This window comes from Solanum tuberosum, unplaced genomic scaffold (assembly GCF_000226075.1).
Source record: "Solanum tuberosum cultivar DM 1-3 516 R44 unplaced genomic scaffold, SolTub_3.0 scf00292, whole genome shotgun sequence".
NCBI lineage: Eukaryota > Viridiplantae > Streptophyta > Magnoliopsida > Solanales > Solanaceae > Solanum > Solanum tuberosum.
The window spans coordinates 452,524-473,006 of record NW_006239216.1 but is presented as its reverse complement, the minus strand read 5'-3'; the positions used below and the strand labels follow the sequence as shown (position 1 = coordinate 473,006).

General features: G+C 35.3%; 3 protein-coding genes across 9 annotated transcripts; all 3 read right to left on the bottom strand.

The window, feature by feature from the left end:
• Window positions 1-37: 37 nt before the first annotated feature.
• LOC102601875 (uncharacterized) lies at window positions 38-5,936 on the bottom strand. 3 transcript variants are annotated; one of them, XR_368244.2, is made up of 7 exons: window positions 5,855-5,936; window positions 4,756-5,027; window positions 4,016-4,667; window positions 3,724-3,923; window positions 2,705-2,949; window positions 572-2,077; window positions 38-319 (listed from the first exon to the last, which is right to left on the bottom strand). XR_368244.2 is itself a non-coding variant. In XM_006359184.2 (6 exons), exons 2-6 carry the CDS (start codon window positions 5,025-5,027, stop codon window positions 1,080-1,082), a joined length of 2,367 nt encoding a protein of 788 aa, XP_006359246.1. In that variant the 5' UTR covers window positions 5,855-5,936; the 3' UTR covers window positions 38-1,079. The 3 variants fall into 3 exon arrangements, 2 of the variants coding, with proteins under 2 accessions (XP_006359246.1, XP_006359247.1); XM_006359184.2 differs by having other exon boundaries at window positions 38-2,077; XM_006359185.2 differs by having other exon boundaries at window positions 38-2,077; window positions 5,881-5,917.
• A 1,064-nt stretch (window positions 5,937-7,000) lies between these two features.
• On the bottom strand, window positions 7,001-9,061 carry LOC102601539 (RING-H2 finger protein ATL22-like). The gene is made up of 2 exons (XM_006359183.2): window positions 8,225-9,061; window positions 7,001-7,365 (listed from the first exon to the last, which is right to left on the bottom strand). Exons 1-2 carry the CDS (start codon window positions 8,820-8,822, stop codon window positions 7,205-7,207), a joined length of 759 nt encoding a protein of 252 aa, XP_006359245.1. The 5' UTR covers window positions 8,823-9,061; the 3' UTR covers window positions 7,001-7,204.
• Window positions 9,062-9,637: 576 nt separating this feature from the next.
• LOC102600972 (deSI-like protein At4g17486) lies at window positions 9,638-17,976 on the bottom strand. Of its 5 annotated transcripts, none has more exons than XM_015314319.1 (5): window positions 17,783-17,975; window positions 17,235-17,484; window positions 13,981-14,268; window positions 13,679-13,765; window positions 9,638-10,027 (listed from the first exon to the last, which is right to left on the bottom strand). In XM_015314319.1, the coding sequence occupies exons 2-5, from the start codon at window positions 17,386-17,388 to the stop codon at window positions 9,885-9,887; spliced, it is 672 nt and encodes a 223-aa protein (XP_015169805.1). In that variant the 5' UTR covers window positions 17,389-17,484; window positions 17,783-17,975; the 3' UTR covers window positions 9,638-9,884. The 5 variants fall into 5 exon arrangements, with proteins under 5 accessions (XP_015169805.1, XP_015169806.1, XP_006359243.1 ...); XM_015314320.1 differs by having other exon boundaries at window positions 17,235-17,479; XM_006359181.2 differs by having other exon boundaries at window positions 13,679-13,759; window positions 17,783-17,974.
• Window positions 17,977-20,483: the final 2,507 nt, after the last annotated feature.

Sequence of the window (20,483 nt, the reverse complement as noted above, 5' to 3'; positions counted from 1 at the left end):
TACTCTATAAAGCTATATATATCAGAAAAAACAACGATATACAAATGCTCTTTTCATTGATTTTATGCACAGACCCAAGAAGAAATGAGTTTTGAGGCAACATACAATGCTTAAGAACATTTTCTAAGATAAATTCCATGCAAATATACACACTCAATCAAAGATTGAAAATAATTCTCAGATTTTGTTGCTTTCATCTGGATATACAGGGTGGTGAAGAGAGCATGTGCAATAACAATGGCACAACTAGGTGAATAGGTACCTATGAGCAATATATATTGAGTAGCAGCCTCGAACAAACTCTGTGTAACAACCAACCCTGCAAGCAATAGATCATGAATTCATGATGAGCAAACTATCGCTTTACAGGTGAAATCACTTTTTGCAAAATTAAGCTATTATGATCTAAGGAAGCAAAGCTCTTAATCATAAGATGCTCAATTGGTCCCAAGCTTCACATAAGGTTGCTAATTGGGTGGAGTCTTCCAACAGACAAAATGTGGACAAAAATCTATCACATGGTCAGCTGTCCTACTGTTCAGGGAGAAGATAAACCGCTCAGTAGTTGTACCTTCTTCTAACAGGACTCTGCTGGCAGAATTCTTGTCATTGTTCTTGCTTACATCTTCTTTCGCCAAAACTCGTTTTTTCCCATTGTCTTCAATTCATTCAGAGGCTTCAGTTCTTCAACCAGCTCTGACGTGAATCGGGGAGCATAAAGAGCCCAGGACGAACAATTGACATTTATCTTTAAGCTGTTAGGCCACTAATGATGCCAGTAGTTTCATCAACAGCGCCTATCCTCATAAGCTTTTCGACTTCAGATGCTTCAGCCATATTTACCAGAGAGGATTATACTGCCTTGGTTATGGATGAAATTGCATTGTCTATTCTGTTATCAACATTCTGTAATCCAGGATAATGTCTGGATCTGTGGAGTTCCTACATACATACATCATTCTGCTGGTTATTCAAGCATTGATCTAGAGAAGACTCAGCTGGAGCTACACAGAGGCTGTGGTTGCTCGTCCACCATTGTTGCACAGTCAGCTTTATTCCAGATCCATCTTAAAAACCATCTAAATTTGCAATGATGCATCTGTGGAAGGAATATTCTTCGTCGTATCCAGCTCCTCATCAATCATGACATCTCCGTTCTCAGCAAACACATTGGCTGATGTGATCCCATCAAGAGAAAACAATTGAGTCGCACAAGCGGAGATGGATACTGGGCTGGTTTGCATCTCAACAGAAGGATGTTCCACAGCAGAACCTATATCTGTGCAAGTGCCATTTTCAGTAGCTACCCGATCAATCTTGCCACCACTCAAATTGCCTGTGGCAGAACTTGGATGCTGGAGCTCAGTCAGATCATTTTCCACATTGACTAATGTGTGTGTTCTATTGCTTGCTCTCACCACACCAGGTGTGGCAGTAGTCAGCTGAAGAGCTTGTCGCTTCGACTGGCCACTTCCAGGACCAAGTTGAGCATTCAACTGCGTCTGCACCCAGACAGCTAGAGAAAGTGCATGATCACGAATCAAAGAATCATGAGGTGGGCAGTGTAACATATCGACCAGAGCCTGCATATATTGGAACATACTGAGGGATGGAGTAATAGACCCTTTGTCACGTAGACATTTAATGCTTTTAAGAATATGCTCACATAAGTTTCCCATTTTCGCCCAATTACAATCACAAAGTGCATATTCGGAAGCTGGATTCCGAACAACATGCACTTTATGTCGATCTTCCTGATCAACAACTTTTGAATAATCACCCTCAATTAACACATCCGAATCTGGAATCTGCAAAGATTTCTGCCAAGCTGTTAAGCCACTCATCCATTCATCCTTCCAGTATCGTGCGAAATCATCCTTCCCTGAGTACTCATCAAGCCAGAAATAAGAATGCACTGTAGTACCTAGCTTATCTACTAGCCAATCAGCACGTTGATATACACTTTTTTCCTTCTCATTCAATAACCTAAGCTTTAATTGGTTGTGATAGTACTCCATTGACGAGCACATCTCCTGGCTGGCAAGAGGAAGAGTTCTCAGTGCACTAGTCCAGAGCCCTGAGTAGACAAAATCCGTCAGCAAGAAAAGCCCCAAAGAGGAACCAGCTAATTTATAAGAGTTTTCAAGCATTCTTGAAGAATAATGTGTTTTTTCAAAACTAAAAGAATAAGGTTTCTAGTAGAAAAATACTAGGCTAGCATGTCCTTTTTAAGTGAGGACACTCACACGTGAAAGATTGCATGTATAGAGTTCCTCAATCTATAATAATTCAAATTAAATGCATAACAACTGTTAGCTATGTAGTATAAACTGAGAGATTGTTATGTAATTGAAAATATGACGGAGTTTTTGGACTTCAAGACACTCAACCATAACAACATACCCAATGTAATCCCAGGCACCTCATCTTTTTTGAAACAGAGCTAAACCGGGGGTCCAAAAACAGACTACCGTTTTCCACAGAGGTGTGTGAAACATCTTTTTTTATAAGGCATGTGAAATGTTGCACAATGTGGACAAAGGGAGTGTAAGTTTAAATTCATGCTAGGCCTGGATCTGAATCAGATTATCCATGTGTCAATTGAGTAAGCAAAAAACCTGTTTCAGAGGTGTACTTCAATCTAATTGCAATAACAAATCTATTGGTACCAACAGAGACTGTTTTACTGAATAGTAAAACTCACCTAGTCTTGGGTACCATATGGCCTTGAAATAGTCCGAAAAATCTGCAGCATCCACAAAATCTTCCATAAATTCTTCAAACAAATCAGCAGTTCCATCCCCTTTGCAGATGCGCTGCACTGCCTGGCCTAGCCTCTTTGCAATTACGGCACAGGTCTCCAGTTCCGAGCATTTCTTAATCAAGTTCTTATGCCATGCATGACGAACCCGCCAAAAGCATATCAATACAGAGCACTGGAACACTTCCCTGCAAGTTCCATCATTCAATTTAAAATTTGTTACTCTCTCCATCCCAATTTGTGTGATGTAATTTGATGATGCACGGAGTTAAGAAATATGGAAAGACTTTGCAAGGTTTCAAAACTAACCTTAAAATAAATGCATTTCTAAATAGAAAAGTACATCTTTGTGGACTTTTTGCCAAATAAGTGGGACTCAACATGGGTAAAATGTTGATAGTGTCATTATATATTTACCAAATAAGGAAATATGTCATTCTTTTAGGGACTGACCAAAAAGGAAAGTGGGTCATATAAATTGGAACAAAGGGAGTACTATTTAACCTTTGGTAAATGAACACAGCCTTTAGATGTAGAAGTTGGGATCAGATAAAATGCTGAGAGACTTTTCAAACTCACTACTGTCAATAAGAAACATTATGACTAATAGTGTATCAGAGGCTGGTTAATTCTATTCTTCATTAGTTCAAAATATTCAGACCGATCCAACAGAATGACATTGAAATTGCCAGCCTATTTTACATGCATTCATCTACTAATATCATCAATCCACAAGTCTAACATGATAAGTTTCTTGGACTCAATACTATTGAAGTAAAAGCCTCACCCTGAACCCAAAAGATAGATGCCACTGGTGCGACTCTAGTTTGCCATGCTAAAGAGAACCCCCACATCCATCAGGAAAAAGAAAAAAGGAAAATAACCATGGTCATTGCTTGATGTTGGATTACACTATCACTTGATAGTGCAAATGAATGTGGAACAAAAACATAGTAAGCAACCTGATTGCAAGGATGTCAGCTGAAGGATCATCCACAATGAATCCAGCCAACTTCCACTTAGGATCTTTCATATGAACTCTGTTATATAGGGCCCTCATCCATCTAAGTGTATCTCCACTTGCAAATCTAGGTGTTATTATCCATGCCACCGGTATAGCCTTGTTGTCTGAGTTGAACACAACAAGACTGCGAATAGGATACTGGAGAATTTTCATAAACAGAGAATGTAAGCTTTCAAGTATTCAGTTTATTCTAGTTCTAGAAATTTGGTAACCATATAAGCAAAAAATACCTTTAATTTATTAGTTCCAAACTTCGAATCAGAGGCCAGAAGGCCGTGATTTCCAAACCGAATCAGTTGTTGTAACTGCCATTCTGTTTGAATACCCAAAACAAAAGGGTCGGAATCAGAGAAATTCTCATAAAAGAACACTTGATTCTGGTGACTTTCAACCCACATATTAATGCTGACTGCATCATCTGTGTCAAGTTCATAAGTCGAGCGCCGTATGCTCCTCTCTTGTCTCCGAACATATCTGTGAGTTAAAAGGTCATCTCGGTTGCACGGACCTCCTTGTCTCTCCACTGATTCATTGTGTCTCTGCATGATTGTTTCCACAGACACCCCAACATAGAGCAGGGACAAAACACGGAGACGAAGATCCTCTGAGATGTATGGAGCATACATGGCACGTGTTCCAGCAGACTTTTTGTCCTGTGGGCCATGGCATGGTAATCCTTTCTTATCCATGTGCTTATCTTGGTTATAGATGATAAGTGCTACAGACGGTTCAGCAATTAAGCGTTTGACAATAAAGTGGCAGGTGCACCCCCTCTTTGTATTAGGTCGACCAGAAGGTTTTTTCTTAGGAACGTATGTGGTTCTACTTGGTCGAACAACTCCACCTTTTCTATGATCATCAGGACCAAACGAGCACCAGTACCTAAAGAATCACAAGGTTATTTCTATAAAATGCATTGTGGCAGATACAAGCAACTGAAACAAGCTAAAGAGATAAAAGTACAGCTTACAGAATATATTCAAGGATGCCATCAACTTTAGGCTTGTACGTCGACTCTGCAGGCCGTCGTCTCCGAGCTTCAACATGAAATCTTGTTGGACATTCTTTATTAGCAGATTCACCCCTAACAAAGTCATCTACTCTAGCAAATGGAATGAGAGCAACTCTGTCTATGTTATCGCGCCAGCCTTCTACTTTAGACCACACAAGTTCAGCAGAAGAAAACTCCAAACTCGGGGGGCTCTGAACAGGAAGGGAAAGAATTTGATCCCATCTAGCCATCTGTAATAATAGAGGGAAAATGATAAGGGAAAGTACAACAGATTACACTTGTAAACACAATATGAGTTGAATCGCAAACATTTACTAATCATCTTTGATTATTCTTCCTTATGACATTTAGTATTTTAAAAAGGTGGCACCATGACGCAAGTATTATACCGCCCATAAATTTTTTGAAAATATTTTATTAATTAATGAATGAAATAAACATAAATCTCAAACTAGTTAGGATAAGCTACATAAATCTTCCAGGCTGATCAAACTCTTTTCATTCAGTATCTAAAAAAATCATCATAATTTGACTAATTACAATTGCTAACAAACTATCAGAACCACATACAATACTACAACAACAACATATCCACTGTAATCTCACAAGTGAGGTATGGGGAGGGAGGTAAGATTGTGAAAAATTAGTAAAAGTTGTAACATTTTAAAACATAGCAATGAAGTTTAAGAAAGCTCATGCAAGCATCAAATAATACCAACATAAGTATAAAAATATCATGATATAGCAACCATTAACAACATTACAGCAATTCAAACAATATAAAGAAACATCAAAGATCACTTTTTTGTTAACAAGGGCGGCTCAACCCTAAAGCCACCAAAGCAGTTGCTTTACGCCCCAAGCCTCAAAATTACAAATCCCCAAAAGAACCAAAAAGGCCCAAATTCAGTTCAAACAAACACACATACACAACCGAAGACGCCAACTCACACAGAAAAGAAATAAAAATGAAGATTAAACGAAGAAACACAACTCGAGATCAACCGAAAAGCAGAGCACAGAGACAGTAAACCTAAAAGAGGAAGAAGATACATTCATGGGAAGAGATAAAAAGACACAAACCAAACAAATCTTATGAAGGCGACGCTGCGCTTAGAAGGGCCAAAATACCTGGCTGAAGTTCTTGCCCTTATATACTGAGGGGGCATTTGCTAATCGGTATTAGCAAAAATAATGTATGTATTAGTACTACCTTATTTGGTACGCTTTTTTATGTTATGAATTAGTTATATATTTTATTGTGTATTAGTATTACTAATATTATAGATTTCTGGTTATTAGTAATGCAAAGAGATTTAAATACGATGTGTATTAGACTTTAGATGGTTGTTAAATAGTTTTTTTTTTTTTTTTTACATATTATTGAATAATAACATTTTATCTTTTGCCTTACCTTTTATAGCATTGCCCAATTTTTCTTATAGGTTTATATAATGACGAAGAATTATACAATCTATCCAGATATTATATTCATTAAAACAATATATTATGATACAATAAAATATAATATAATACGATATATTATGAAACGATACGTAACAACCATCCAAATAAAGTGTAAAGTATAAGTAGAATATAAATAATTATATATTTATTATTATTATTAATAATAATAATTAGAATATTCTTACTAATATTTTGTTGGCAATCTCCTACTATAATAATTATGTTTATGTTTTCAAAATCTTATTATTTTAAAAATATAATTAATGTAATTATAATTTAACCTTATAGGTAGTTAATTTTGCAATTACTTTCTGCTTCTTAATTTGAATCAATTATATTTTAATATTGATTTTGTAAAACTATCTTCAATTCCTTGAGATGTCTTCTTAGACATTTCAAGCTCAAACTAATTAGGTTATAAAAGATATTTAGATGCAACTGCTAACATTAGGAGCTTTTATGACTAAAAAATATTTCTCAATTTTTTTCATGTGCAGTTGATTAAAATAAAATTGAAAATTATTTTCTCTAAAAACAAAGTTTTTAAAAATGAAGAAAATCACTTTTGTGGTGGAAGCATGGAAAATTAGTCCACAAAGTCATATTTCATATCGACTATGTCCTCTCCATAGGTTATATTTCACATTGATTATGTCCTTCTCACCTTCCAATACACTTCATTTTTACCCACCTCATGCCCCTATTCCATTTTTGTCTCCTGTAATATTTGTCTAGATTATATATAAATATTTATATAATAATATTTGCTACTTACATACCAAAACATAAGAAAACAAGTAAAACAAAACTTGCTTATTTCCAAAAAGAATATGAAACACAATTTCTTCATATCTAACACACCCCTAATCCTAAAATAAGATAATTCAATAGCCCACCAAAAGTTTCCACATAGATTTGGGACATATTTTGATTCTGAATACTAATTTTTTATCTCAATTTTGTCCAAAGCTTCATAGTTCCCTAAAATGACATCAACATGAGGTTCCTTCTGATTCACTTTCTCCTCTACTCTCTTAGAATATTGAGATAACTTCAACAGCATCACCACTATAAACATGAACAAGATAATACACCCCAAGGCTGCAAATTAGAAAGAACAAAATTAGGGACTTAACAACATTGTTAAATTTCAAAACTTAATTAAATTGACCAATCAAGGAAGGTTGTGGTAGGTCAATAATCAGTCTAGTGATGAAGTCAGAATTTTCACTTAATAAGTTCAGAATACAAAAAAAATAAACATACGAGGAAGCTGAAAGAATGATTCAACATCTACTATATATATACTTAAAAATGAAACTGACTTTATATATTTAGTGTACAATTTTCCAATGAAGAAATGTGCCCCTTAGCTCTGTCCCTGAGTTAGTCAATGTAAACGATATAACGAATAGAAAGATTTATACAACCGACCCCCAATAGCCCAACTAGTTTGGATTGAGATGTAGCTAGCATTTGACCATAGAATTTGAAAATTTATCAAGTATTTGTTTGACCATAAAATTTGATGATCCTCGAAGTTCCCAATAGATGGCTCAAACCAATTTTTGGGACCTAAACTCAAAAAAAACTTCAAATTTTTCCACATAAAATGCAAGTCCAAACACAACTTTTCTAATTCCAAAAATCACAACTTGAAAAACTCAAATTTTCAAGTTTCAACTTCAAAATCTATGATCAAACAAGAGCGTAATCAATTAATATAACTGGTCAATCAATTAGACATCAGGAACTTGACTCAGGTCAACTAAAACAAGGAAAAGATATTGCAGGTAAAGAGTCCGATTTCTCTAAGACGATCACTCAACTAATAAAAATTATCCAAGAAAAACCACATTTCTTTTATTTTGTAACAGAAAAGTCACTCAACTAATAAAAATCGCGCAATAAAGTCACGTTATCTGAAAAATCACTCTATTTTTTGTGATAAATTACATACCTTTATCATTTGCTATCTCATTGATTCCTTTAAACTGCCCTGTTGCTACACTGTCTTCATGAGAATTTGCCAAGTTCCATGTTAATCCAAGTCCAAAAGTGTTATCAGACAAGAAAGGACTATATGAAAATGGGATTCCAACAGTCTTAACATGGTTACAAAAATCTGGGACAATAAATGATGTTTCCACAACATAAACATGATGTCCAATGCCACTTAGGCAGGGGACTTGCAAAAAAGAAGATGAAATTTCAGCTGAACAATTCAGATACTGATACTCCTTCAACATATAGTAATAACTGAATGGGGTGTTAGTAAGATTCAGATTCAAGAAAACTTCAGGGACACAGTTTTTCGGATCGATTAATTCGAGTTTCTTGAGATCATAAGAGATGGATTTGATGACTAAATCCCCATATGATGGGAAATGGATAATGGTCCTGTTTTGCTTACAGTGTGGCTGAAATTCATGAAGTCTGAAAGGAAACTGAGTGTTGAGATCAGAGGCATTTGCACAGTTAATTGGTGAATAACTATTTGCCTGTGCTTTTACATGTAGAACAATAATGAACAGGGAAATGAAGATCAGAGTATCCATAAAAAAAAATTGTTGTGGGGGTGGGGGGGTTTGTAGTTGGAAAAATATAGAGGAGGGGAGAGTAGGGAAGGAGTTAAAGATTGTGGACTGGAGACTTGAAGTGTTAAATGGGCAAAGTATCGAAGTCACCTTTCAGTTAACTTATATATACTGATAGTATAAATAATAGCTTTACTTTAACTTATATATACTGACAATATAAATAAAAGCTTTACTTTCCAAGTTACAATTCTTTTTTATGGTCAGTCTATAGAAATTAAACTCCGTGAGCATGGTGGCTTTCAGGTTATAAAGAGTGGGCATCAAATGGAAGACTTCTAAGTCTTTAACAATTGTTCCACATATAATAGTCAGTCAATGCATTTATTCTATGGTTGCTTTAGAGACTTTAGTCTTTGGATGATGACTAAGAGGTATTTGGCACTAAACTTTTTAGGTGCCTTGGTCTAATACATCCAAAATGGGTTTCTTCTTGTTGGGGCATATGATTGGTTGGTTCATTCTTTTGTAGGTCAACTGAACAAATAACTTTAACAACTACATTAAAAACTCAGTGATCTTTATACCTAATCCAACATTTATTTGGGGTGAAAAAACCAAGGGATTTCATTAAGGTAGTGAGTTTAACTATGTTCCTCCTCTAGAAAACAAGATGGATAGTAAAAATATAAATGTCAATTATCTTCTCTATCACTCGTTTGACATTTAGTTCCAATGAATACTCAAAACTGGTAGCTCATTCTGAAGATTGTGTTTCGGAATTCGAATATATCATACAAGAAAGTTCATGTCAAGCTAAACACAATGAGGGAAAGTCGGAGGGAAAAACAATTCCATTGAATCCTACTAACACCAGAAGTTGATTGTTCTATGTAAATTCACTACATGAGTACACATCTTAATGAATATTTGAACATTACAATATGTTTAAAGGACAGATAAATAGATACACTTGAGTGTGCGCACACACAACACACAAATACAATCAAAAGGATTCCAAACAGGAGACTAGATGAATTGGAGGGAAGGGAGAAAAGGGGAAGAAGAAGAAAGGTGTATCAATCAAAGAAGCTCTTTTGCTAGTCTCACTGGTTTTTCATTCAGAAATGCCATATCACTATTTTGTACAGTTAACAACTGATGATCAGAGTCTTCCTCCTCGCTATCTACCGATACAGATGACGCATCAGAATCTGTCCCGTCTTCTACAATTGCAAAGCATTTTGGTTAGTCAAGAATGAAAAAAGCCTATATTAACATGACATGTAAGAACATTCCTTCATCCTTTAAGTTATTGTATATCTACTAGAGATTAAGACTAAGGTACTTCATATGTACAGCTACAATCTATACCTGCATCCCTACAGCCACACAAAGTGCACAAAACATTCAGAAAAGATTTGCTTGACAGAATAAAATATCTAAATGTAAGCAATATAACCTAGTTCTAAATTTTTAAGTAGGTTGGGAGGGCTATAACTTTAGTAGTTTTCAGGTTGGTCACTCTGTTATAATCTTCACTACTTGATCATAGCTTTCAGGGCAAGGGGCGGAGCTAAAAGCCGATGTACGGGTTCATCCAAACCCAATACCTTTAGTTCAAAGTTCAAACCCAGTATTTGTGTTAAGAAATTCACTAAATATGTCCAAAAATTAAATTCAGAACACAGTTACTAACACTTGATGTCACTACCTAGAATTTTAGAACCCCTAAAGTTCAAATCCTGGTTGCGCCTCTGTTCAGGGTTCATACGACCATGCTCTATTTTCTCGACATGATATCGGAGGCAGAGGCAGACTTATCCCAGATGTTGGGCTATTCAATGTTGGGACACCCATGTTATATTACTGCATGCTCCAAATGTCTAGCCTTGGGCGTGTGTGAGAGTGCTAGAATCCCATATTGTTTAACTATATAGGCTATAGTTTCCTTAATTGGTTTTGGACAATCATCACTACTTGCACTACTTTATTGGGATTGAGTCAGGCCCATATCCATTTTCTTAATGCAGACTCGTATGGAAGGACACTATATAAGAATTCATAAGTTCATTTGAAAAACGTTTTCCTCTCCCATTTCTTTCCATGTGTATTTGTTAATAGAATGTGCCTGAAAAGACATAAGACTTTCTGTGTTCACCACACAAATACACAATCAAACTTCTGTGTCATTTCATCAACCTCTTAGGAAACACCACTTAGCCAGAGTGGTTAGTTGTTTTATTTGGTCAAAGGACATGGAGAAAACAAAAACAACAGAAATTAGCATGGCAGAGGGATGAGAAATTATTACTGATTTGAGTATTGTTACTCAGTTGATGTGATTATGCAATCCGGGTCATGTCCAACAGAGGTTGACTTCAACCTAATTGGCTTAACTTTTGGGACCAAACATATTGGAAACCCCTCATTCACAGAGACTCCAAAGCAGAGAAATCACCCCCAAAAAAGGAACAAAAACTGAAAGATGGGACAAAAGATATCAAATTCAACAAAAGGGGCCGCAACTACAACCAATCCATCATGATGCTATTACAGTCAATAAATAATTCCTTTTAAGTTGAAATGGTATTCATAAATCTCTAGAGTGTTAAGATTGATGAGATTAAAATGTGGAGTAACCAACACTGTGGAAAGATTATGGTATTCATAGCTGTAGAAGTTTTCCTCTCTTTTTTGTTCATCTAGGAGTGCTTCTTTCTTTAGCCACATCCACTCATCTTAATTAGTTGGAACCATTAGCTAACCAATTATGTGTAATCATGAGACTTTTACGTGGATCGACAATTGAGAAATACTATTTCTGGGTCCCTCACTTTAGGGCTACCAAGTGCTGAGCATGCAAAGGGTAGTCCACCAGAATTGCTTTCTTAACTGAATAAGCTACATTTTTATGTATATATACTCAACAAACATGGCTACATGTTTTCTCATAAACGACATCAAATATGTGTCATGTACTCATGTGATGACCATCAAATGGAACTTCAACATTCCCAAATAACAATAGACAAATCAATATATAAAAATTCTGAAGCAATAGATATACAATTTTAAGTGGTAGGAACAATATCAGACTTATATATCTTGCAGATTTTACCTGCTCCGGGTTAGTAATCTAAAGTTTTATGCCAGAAACTAAACGTTGTACTCCCTCTGTCACATTTTATGTGACACTCTTCCATTTAGTCTATCCATAAAAGAACGGAAATGGGCTTAAAATACCTTTGAACTATCGAATTCGATCAAAAACACTCTCTGTTTACCTTTTGGCTCTAAAATGCCCTTGATATCAACATGTTGGCTCTAAATTGCCCTTATTTTACCGCCCTATTTGGAAAAAGAACTAAAATAGATTCATTTATTACGTGGCACGTTCCTATTGGCTATTGTTAAAATGAACCTAACTAATTAAATCTCAACCTAAAACACAGATCCACCTATAACCCACACACGCCACACCTAAAGGTGGTTCCTTTTCTTCATCTTCTTCTTTTTCCTTTTTCCTTTTCTAGTGGTTTTCATCAAGCAAACGAAGACCATGAAGGAAAGCTTCTCAAGAAATTGAAGACAATCAAAACAATCGGGTATTTGAAGCCACAAACAGTTCTCAGTTCAAATGCATCAGATGGATATATTCATAATTCATCACCAGAATCAAATTTTCAATTTCACTGTCACTCTTCATCAACTCAAATCCAGATCCACGAAGATACCAAGAAGCATGTTCAGAGCAGCGTACAAGAGATCGAGAAGCTGAGATTATTGATGTTTCTGAGCTAATGAAGGATCTTGAAGATCAAGAAATGGAGATCTAAGATAAAGTCGACGATAAAGAAGACGTAAGGTCTGTTAAAGAAAGTGAAAATGTCTGAACCTTTCAAAGAAGGTCAGAATTTCAGCTCATTGAAATTTTACTCCTTTAACTGAAATTGATGGGTCAAATTTAGGTGGTCGGACTTGAATTTGATCGGGTACCCCTTTCGTCCCAAATCTTCTTGCTGCATTTGAGGAAGCAGCAATGGTTGTTAAAGCTCAAGAAGCAGAGAGAAAAGTCAAGACTGTTAAAAATAAGGACAATTTAGAGTCAATACGTTGACGTCGGGGGCATTTTAGAGCCAAGAGGTAAACGGAGGGTATTTTTGTACCAAATTTGATAATTCAAGGGTATTTTAGGCCCTTCTCCGAAAAAAGAATGATACCTTTCTCTTTCACCATCCCCATTTTACTCTTAATGACATACTTATTGGGACCCTCACCGCCATTCTTAATGAAAAGACATGTGAAGCTTTCACCACCGCTCAATTAAAAGGATAATTTTGGTACTTCGCATATATTTGTATTACATGTCAAGAGCCTTCTTTTCTTTTGATAAGGTAATCACCATTTGTATTAATAAACAAAACTCAGCTTCCAAAGAGATACTGAGTTGTCAAACTTACAAACATTCAAAAGTATAAGGGATCTCCTATCCAAAAACTTACAAGCTTATACATTGCCAATTAAATCTACCAATTCTTCTATTACCCCCACCCCACCCCACCCACCCCAAATTCTGTTTACACCAAAAAAAGAACAAACTAAGAGCCTTCTTTAATTTCTTGAACTCCTACCCAGTCAAACACCTCTCACATAAAATGGGCGGAGGGAGAATTAGTAATCTAGATTTTCATCCCATGATTATTTTTTCATATGTGGGACATCAGATTAGCCCTAATGTACTCTTTATTCCTCGAAAATTCATGTTCCATTAATCAGAGTAAGCATGTGGTAGCTGAAATATTGTCACTCTGTAATACCACAAAAAATTGTTACTCATTGGGAAAAAAAGTGAAGAGAGATAGGTCAACACCAACCTGAAAAGGCTTGATGATCAGGAAGATGTCTGATTCTTGTAACCTGAATACTTTCTGGTAAAATGCAATTGCAGAATGAGCCTGAAACTTCAAAAATAATTGTGTGAAACAAGCTAGAAGTTTAGCAAGAATAACCCAGAAAACATGCTGCAGGATTCATACAGCTATTTGTACATTAGTCACAATTTAAAACCATATTATAAAGTAATGCAGTTAAGAACAAGGGAGAATAGACGGAGATGAACACCGGTTCACACTTGAAAGCTGCCCCACAATTAAGATAACTCATCATTCATTCTCACCTACTCGTGCCAGCCGATTCACCCATCCAGGAATTGGCTTTCCCGTGAGATGCGAGCAGACTTCATCAGCAAAATGGTTGCAGTTCTTGGCAATCAAATGATAACTGTCCCCATGATATTTTCCTGAAATATGTTCCATATATGACCGAACTTCTGAACGAGACATGTCTGTGCTGCCCAGGAGCACTGACCGTCTAAAAGTGAAACCCGGACAACTACGTGGCTCCACCTCAAAAATTCCACTAGATGGGTACTCGTGGGCTCCATACCCATACTCTAGACCATGTACTGCATCAAAGCAAGAAAAACAACAAATGAAAGGAACATTAGTTATAGTAAAACTAAAAATCTTTAATAATCAAACACACAACTTCTTCAAATGATTTACGGATTATAAGAATAACTTTTGGTGTATTTGGTTAGAGAGGAACAAGAGATGTTTTGATGGAGAATCAACTGCTTTCGGCATTTTGAAGACTAGGTGCACTGAAAATTTGTTTAGTTGGACCAACTTGTATCCTGCTGTTAATGCAAAACAACTTCAGGATTTTACTAACTCATTAGCTCTGGCTTAGATAGTTTGTATAGTTAGCCAGAAATTTTTTGTAAGCTCAAATGCCATATCTTGTAAATTTTGCATCTTCTTGATGTTGTTATTAATACCACTTATCTTATCAAAAAAAAAGAATAACTTCTGCACCCTTTCCGGGATAAAACTGACATAGCAGAGTGTTCATGCTCAAAATATAGCTGCACGTGGTATGTTGATGGCAGTCATCTAGTCAAGGAGCAAATTCAAGAGATACTTGCATGCAACAAGAAGTACACAGGAGAAAAAAAAAAGGATAGAAAGCACTAAAGAGCAGAAAACCAAGACAACTATTCATAAAACCCCAATGACTAAACTAGATGAACAAACCTAAGGGCTCTTACTCATACATCTGCTATTCTTCATAAGCAGAACAGACCGGACAATTTCGAGAAAGAGAAGCCATCATCAATGGTTTACAATGCAATACATAACCCTAGGAGTAATTTATTTTGCATATAAAACATGAGTCCAGGCATTAGATTGCAATCTTAGTGGCTAATCACTAGTCCTATCAAATTACTAATTTGCTATAAATGGAATTGTCTAATCTTCAACAAGTGGAGGCGGATTGGGGAGAGAGAGGTTGATGTAATTCATCTAGACAAAGACCGCAATTCCTCCTTCCCTAGCTAGAATTCTTACATAAATTTCTTTGTTCTTTTAGGTTAGCATTTTCCTAATGTTATTCTGGTTTAACACATGCATGATCCTGTCAAGACTAAGTGTACACTATGGTAACAGGAAATCAGGAATGATTTGAGAAACCATCTTGTGCTGGTGATTGCTTGATGCTACAAGTAAATAAGCAACTTTTTGATAAGGTGGACAATGAAGCAATTAGAAGACACTTCGCTCTGATTATGTTTCACATGACAAGCTTCACTGTGATGTTCACTCTATCATCCATATTTCCTCTTTCCACCAGCTTGGTCAACAGTATTTGCAGACGTATCTCTAAATTTATCAACTAATAGTGTATGACTATGTCAACTTTTTTTAAGAAATAACATAACTTAACCATCAATGAGCCAGTTCTATTATCCATGCAGGTAAGCACATTTACCTGGTAGGCTACGAGACCGGTTGGTTCCTAATGTAAACTACTTAAGTTGACACCTTCAGATAAAAACCTTCACCAACTCTCTAAATTGACACTTTTACCTTTGTAACGGACATAATAGACCTGATGAAAGGACGGAAGATCCACTGAAAGATTCGAAATGGGTGGCGAAGAAACCTAATGCTTTTGGTAGAGTTTTGGCTGTGCCATGTGAGGGGTTTGAGATTGACAAGGGATCTCCTAAAAAGATTAAAAAGAATGGAGAGCTAAACCAGAGTTAAGAGGGAAATCACCTTTATTACAAGGACCCAGCGTGAGGAAAAATATAGGAGGTAAGAATTGAAGAGGCTTGAAAGTACAACTAATTATGACACATGGAAGTGTTAGAACATCAAGTGAATATGTGTCTAGATCAATACACGTCTAGATTCATTTACTCGAAAAATAAAATCTTATAAATATTATATTGGATACCTTAGAATATTCTCATTATAGAATATATACTTATTTATTAGCTTAGAGATAGGTTATCTACCATATTGTACATAACTAACGACTTACTAAGTTGCTTAGACTCGGTGATGGTGTCTGCTACGGATGTGGATCTAGAGGTCGGATCCTTCACGATCTAAATTTCAAGATTTGGGAGTTCGAATATGGGTGGGGGGATTCGGCTACAAATAATTCAAATATCTAAAAATAGAGTAATATGTCTATTTATGAGGCATTATGTAGAAAACATACAAGGTATTTCGAGGAGAAAATATTGACCTAGAGTAGAATCCCAAAAGGAGATAAAAGGAAAAGGACCAACATAGAACTTTCTATATATAAATTATTCAATTCTTCAATTTCACCCTAGCTTTTGTTTTAATTACTACAATCTGTGGCATCTGTCCCAAATTTCTCCGTCGATTTTGGTCAAAGTACCCAAAATCAATTGACCAAATCCAGTATGGATCTCACACCCACACTAACGTCGTGTCGACGCGGGTGTGGCACCGAAAATGAAGGAGTCTGAGCAACTTAGACAACTTATATATGAAGCATCTCTCTTACGTTGTTACTTAATTAAGTCAACAAGAGTTCTATAAAAATTTACACATGGTATCAGAGCCTCCACAATATTGGTAGACTCAAATAGCTTCCACTATCAGCAGCGGTGCCGACCAATGTGGGTTTCCGTCTGGTTGATGATTACTTCTTTTCTTCTTCCTTTTGATGACAAACAACACTAGTTTCTCTAACGACCAATCCAGTGTCGACATATCTCTGATGACCGCACAACTACTTTCTATGTGACTGATGCACTCCTCTAATCCTTGAATTACTTCATTGTTTTTCCAATTCAAGTTAGGCTGATAATGTCCTCGAGATGTGGAACATCACATTCTCTTTCCCCTCATTAAGATGAGATTTCTTTCCTTGTGACTGACAGTCATATAAAGCAAAGAATTACATACCATGTCAAAGTGGCTAACTTTATTGATTAATATCAAATTATAAGACACTAAACCACTGCTTAATTTCCATCTCAAAATTGGATGTAACAACAATATGTATAACAATACACATTAAAGGAGAACAAAAAAGCTTTAGTACCTTCTATACCAGAATGAAACACTCCGAGGCCGGCCCAATAGAGATAGTTGTTTACAGGTGTGAGATCATATACATTAAGATACAACAAAGAACGATTTTTCTCTCCATTGAACTGCTCCTTTGATGAACTTGAGCTAGACCTTAACAATCTCATTGTAGTCCACACACCTCGTCCACCCCCCTCGCTATGTTTCTCAATAAATCACACTCAATATCCAGGCAGCTGACAGCCAATTACTAAGCACCTAAACTTCATAAACACAAATAAATAGATAAAATTCAGTAAAACAAGGCGTAGCTTTATCACACACTTAACACGCTCAATTTTAACTCATTATACATAACTAACAGAAAATTCAGCTATTACATAGAGCAAACACAGCTAATTGAGGTTAAAAAACGCAACGATCAATTGACTCGGACCGTAATTTTAACAAATTCCGAAGCTAGAGATAACGAAAGTTCAAAACTGAGCTAAATAGACGCATATATATACATACAGAAATACGTCTACGGAGGAGAAATTGAGAAATGGAGACAGATTTTACCGAGATGTGAGATGAAAATCGGAGACGGTTGTGCTGCGGAGAGAGCACGGTGGCGGCGGCTTCAGATCGCCGCCGTGTACGGTGGAGAGAGATGGATTGGCGGGGAAAGGATGAGGAAAGGTCAGGTGGGGTGCAGTGGCCGCCGAGTAGTATTTTCTCTATTTTCCCACAGCAAGAGAAATTAGAAAAAGGTTTATATTTGGAAAAGTTCATTTGCTTAAATAATTACAGAATTTAAATTACACATTTTTTCTCTTTGTGATGATTTAAATGTGACATCATCTCACTTTTTATAGCTTACAACACCTAATAGTGTCATTATATCATTCAAATTTTAATTTTTTTAAATGTCTTTTATTAAGTATCAAATTAACTTTTAAATTATTGACATAATACTACATTTTAAGTTTCTTATTAAGTAAAGAACTTGAAGTGAATAAATAATGCCATGTTTTTTTGCCCGGGGAAGAAGCGGAGATAAAGTTCAAACTACAGATTTAGTAATACACAATATTTTTGGCTAAAATTTTATATTTATATTTTAAAAGTTATTTCATACATATAAATAACTTATTTGACATTTTTTTGGAACCCCAAGGCCACATTAGGTAAAACCTTCTGTATAATAACTTGCAAATCATATGCGATAGCTGACGCAGAAGACATGAAATGGGATTCAAGATTGATCCAAACCAACTGAACTATCCCAATGAATACTTATCAATATTTTATAAGAGTCGTTTTAAATTACGCTTTTTTTATTTTATACGTAAAAATTTAAAATTTTGAATCGACTCAAAAAGAGAGATTTGGTTAGTTAAATTAAAAGTGAATGCCGTTGGGAACAACTAAAAATAGCGCAGCTGACTACAGCCTAGCTAGAACCTTAAACATAATGTTCACACATGGCCTTTTTCAATCATCATTCCTATTAAAATATAAAAATATAATATTTTACTACTTTTGAATATTCTTTTAGATTTACCAATGTCTATAACAAGAAAATGGGGAATAATTTGAATGTGCAGTCAACAACTATATATATATATATATAAAATAAAAATAAAAAGGATAAAACATCCCACTTTCACGGTGTTAATAACTTGGTTTGTTGTTGTTCTCATCACCTCAAGTCTAAGATAAAAAAAGAATTATGTTTCATTATTTTTAAACGTAATTGATATATATAAAATGTATTTTTATGTGTAGATTTATTCGATATGATTTGGTGTTTTCTATTTATTTTTATAAATTTACAATCTATTTAGCTAATCATTCGCTATGATTATAATTTATTTAAAAACTTACAATTTCATTAAAAGAAACCTAACAATTGATTTGACACAATTCAAGTTGATCAATTTTTTATAGTTAACAATTTATGATCAGAATTTTTTCGAATACAAAGTTTATGTTATTCTCTAAGGTAAAAGATTTCTAAAAGTCTTGTTCTGCGAATCAGATATTACATTACTTACATTCGGGACAAATATTCTTAAAAAAATTGTCTGAACAAATAGTTGTCTAGCGAAATTAGATTATAATTAAGGATACTTTGGCCCATAAATTTTCATTTTAATAACATTTTCATCCACATTTTTTCATTTAATAAGCAGTAAAAAAATTGAAAAGAAAAAATTATACAATAAGGCAAACATGTAATATGTGTTTACGATAAATCACTATAGTTTCAAATATTTGTAGCTATATGTAGGATTTTATAGCAAAATTCTCTCTCCTCTCTCCCTTTCTCCCTTGCCTCCCCCACCCCCACCCCCACCCCCACGCTCTCCCTCTCAACTCCTCTCTCTCCAACTCAAACAGTTGCAGCCAAAAAAACATTCCACATAAATATGACAATTGTATTTTGAATTATGTATCAAATGTATTTGTATTCCATATCAACTGTATTTTATATTATGTATCAATTGTATCATGACAATTTGTATTCTGCCAATTTGCATTCGTCGCCACAAATTTTGTTAGTTAATACAATTGATACAATTATATTCGATATTTGATACAAATCAATTGTATTAAGACAATAATATTTGTATAAACTATATTTGTATTTTATATCATTTGTATTCGTGATACAATAAATACAACATGTATTCATTCTCTTTCCTCCCTTTCTCGATCCAGCTCGCCTCTCTCCTCCATCTCTCGATATCGATCACCTCTCTCTTCCCTATCTCAATCTCGCTCGCCTCTCTCCTCCTTCTCTCGATCTCACTTGCCTCTCTCCTCCTTAGAGCTGTCAAAAGGGTCACCCCAGCCCCACCGGCACCCTCACCCTCTCCCTCTCAACTCCTCTCTCTCCAACTCAAACAGTTGCAGCCAAAAAAACATTCCACATAAATATGACAATTGTATTTTGAATTATGTATCAAATGTATTTGTATTCCATATCAACTGTATTTTATATTATGTATCAATTGTATCATGACAATTTGTATTCTGCCAATTTGCATTCGTCGCCACAAATTTTGTTAGTTAATACAATTGATACAATTATATTCGATATTTGATACAAATCAATTGTATTAAGACAATAATATTTGTATAAACTATATTTGTATTTTATATCATTTGTATTCGTGATACAATAAATACAACATGTATTCATTCTCTTTCCTCCCTTTCTCGATCCAGCTCGCCTCTCTCCTCCATCTCTCGATATCGATCACCTCTCTCTTCC

Excerpts from the sequence above, each read along its gene's own strand:
- LOC102600972 (XM_015314319.1), bottom strand. The coding sequence starts at position 17,388 with ATGAGATTGTTAAGGTCTAGCTCAAGTTCATCAAAGGAGCAGTTCAAT. Across the intron at positions 13,766-13,980 it reads GAATCGGCTGGCACGAGTAG|TTTCAGGCTCATTCTGCAAT; the intron begins GTGAGAATGAAT and ends TTATTTTTGAAG. Across the intron at positions 10,028-13,678 it reads TGATCATCAAGCCTTTTCAG|AAGACGGGACAGATTCTGAT; the intron begins GTTGGTGTTGAC and ends TTGCAATTGTAG.
- LOC102601875 (XM_006359184.2), bottom strand. The coding sequence starts at position 5,027 with ATGGCTAGATGGGATCAAATTCTTTCCCTTCCTGTTCAGAGCCCCCCG. Across the intron at positions 3,924-4,015 it reads TTGGAACTAATAAATTAAAG|TATCCTATTCGCAGTCTTGT; the intron begins GTATTTTTTGCT and ends AAAATTCTCCAG. Across the intron at positions 2,078-2,704 it reads CATATGGTACCCAAGACTAG|GGCTCTGGACTAGTGCACTG; the intron begins GTGAGTTTTACT and ends TTGTCTACTCAG.
- LOC102601539 (XM_006359183.2), bottom strand. The coding sequence starts at position 8,822 with ATGGATACTCTGATCTTCATTTCCCTGTTCATTATTGTTCTACATGTA. Across the intron at positions 7,366-8,224 it reads TGAGATAGCAAATGATAAAG|CCTTGGGGTGTATTATCTTG; the intron begins GTATGTAATTTA and ends TCTAATTTGCAG.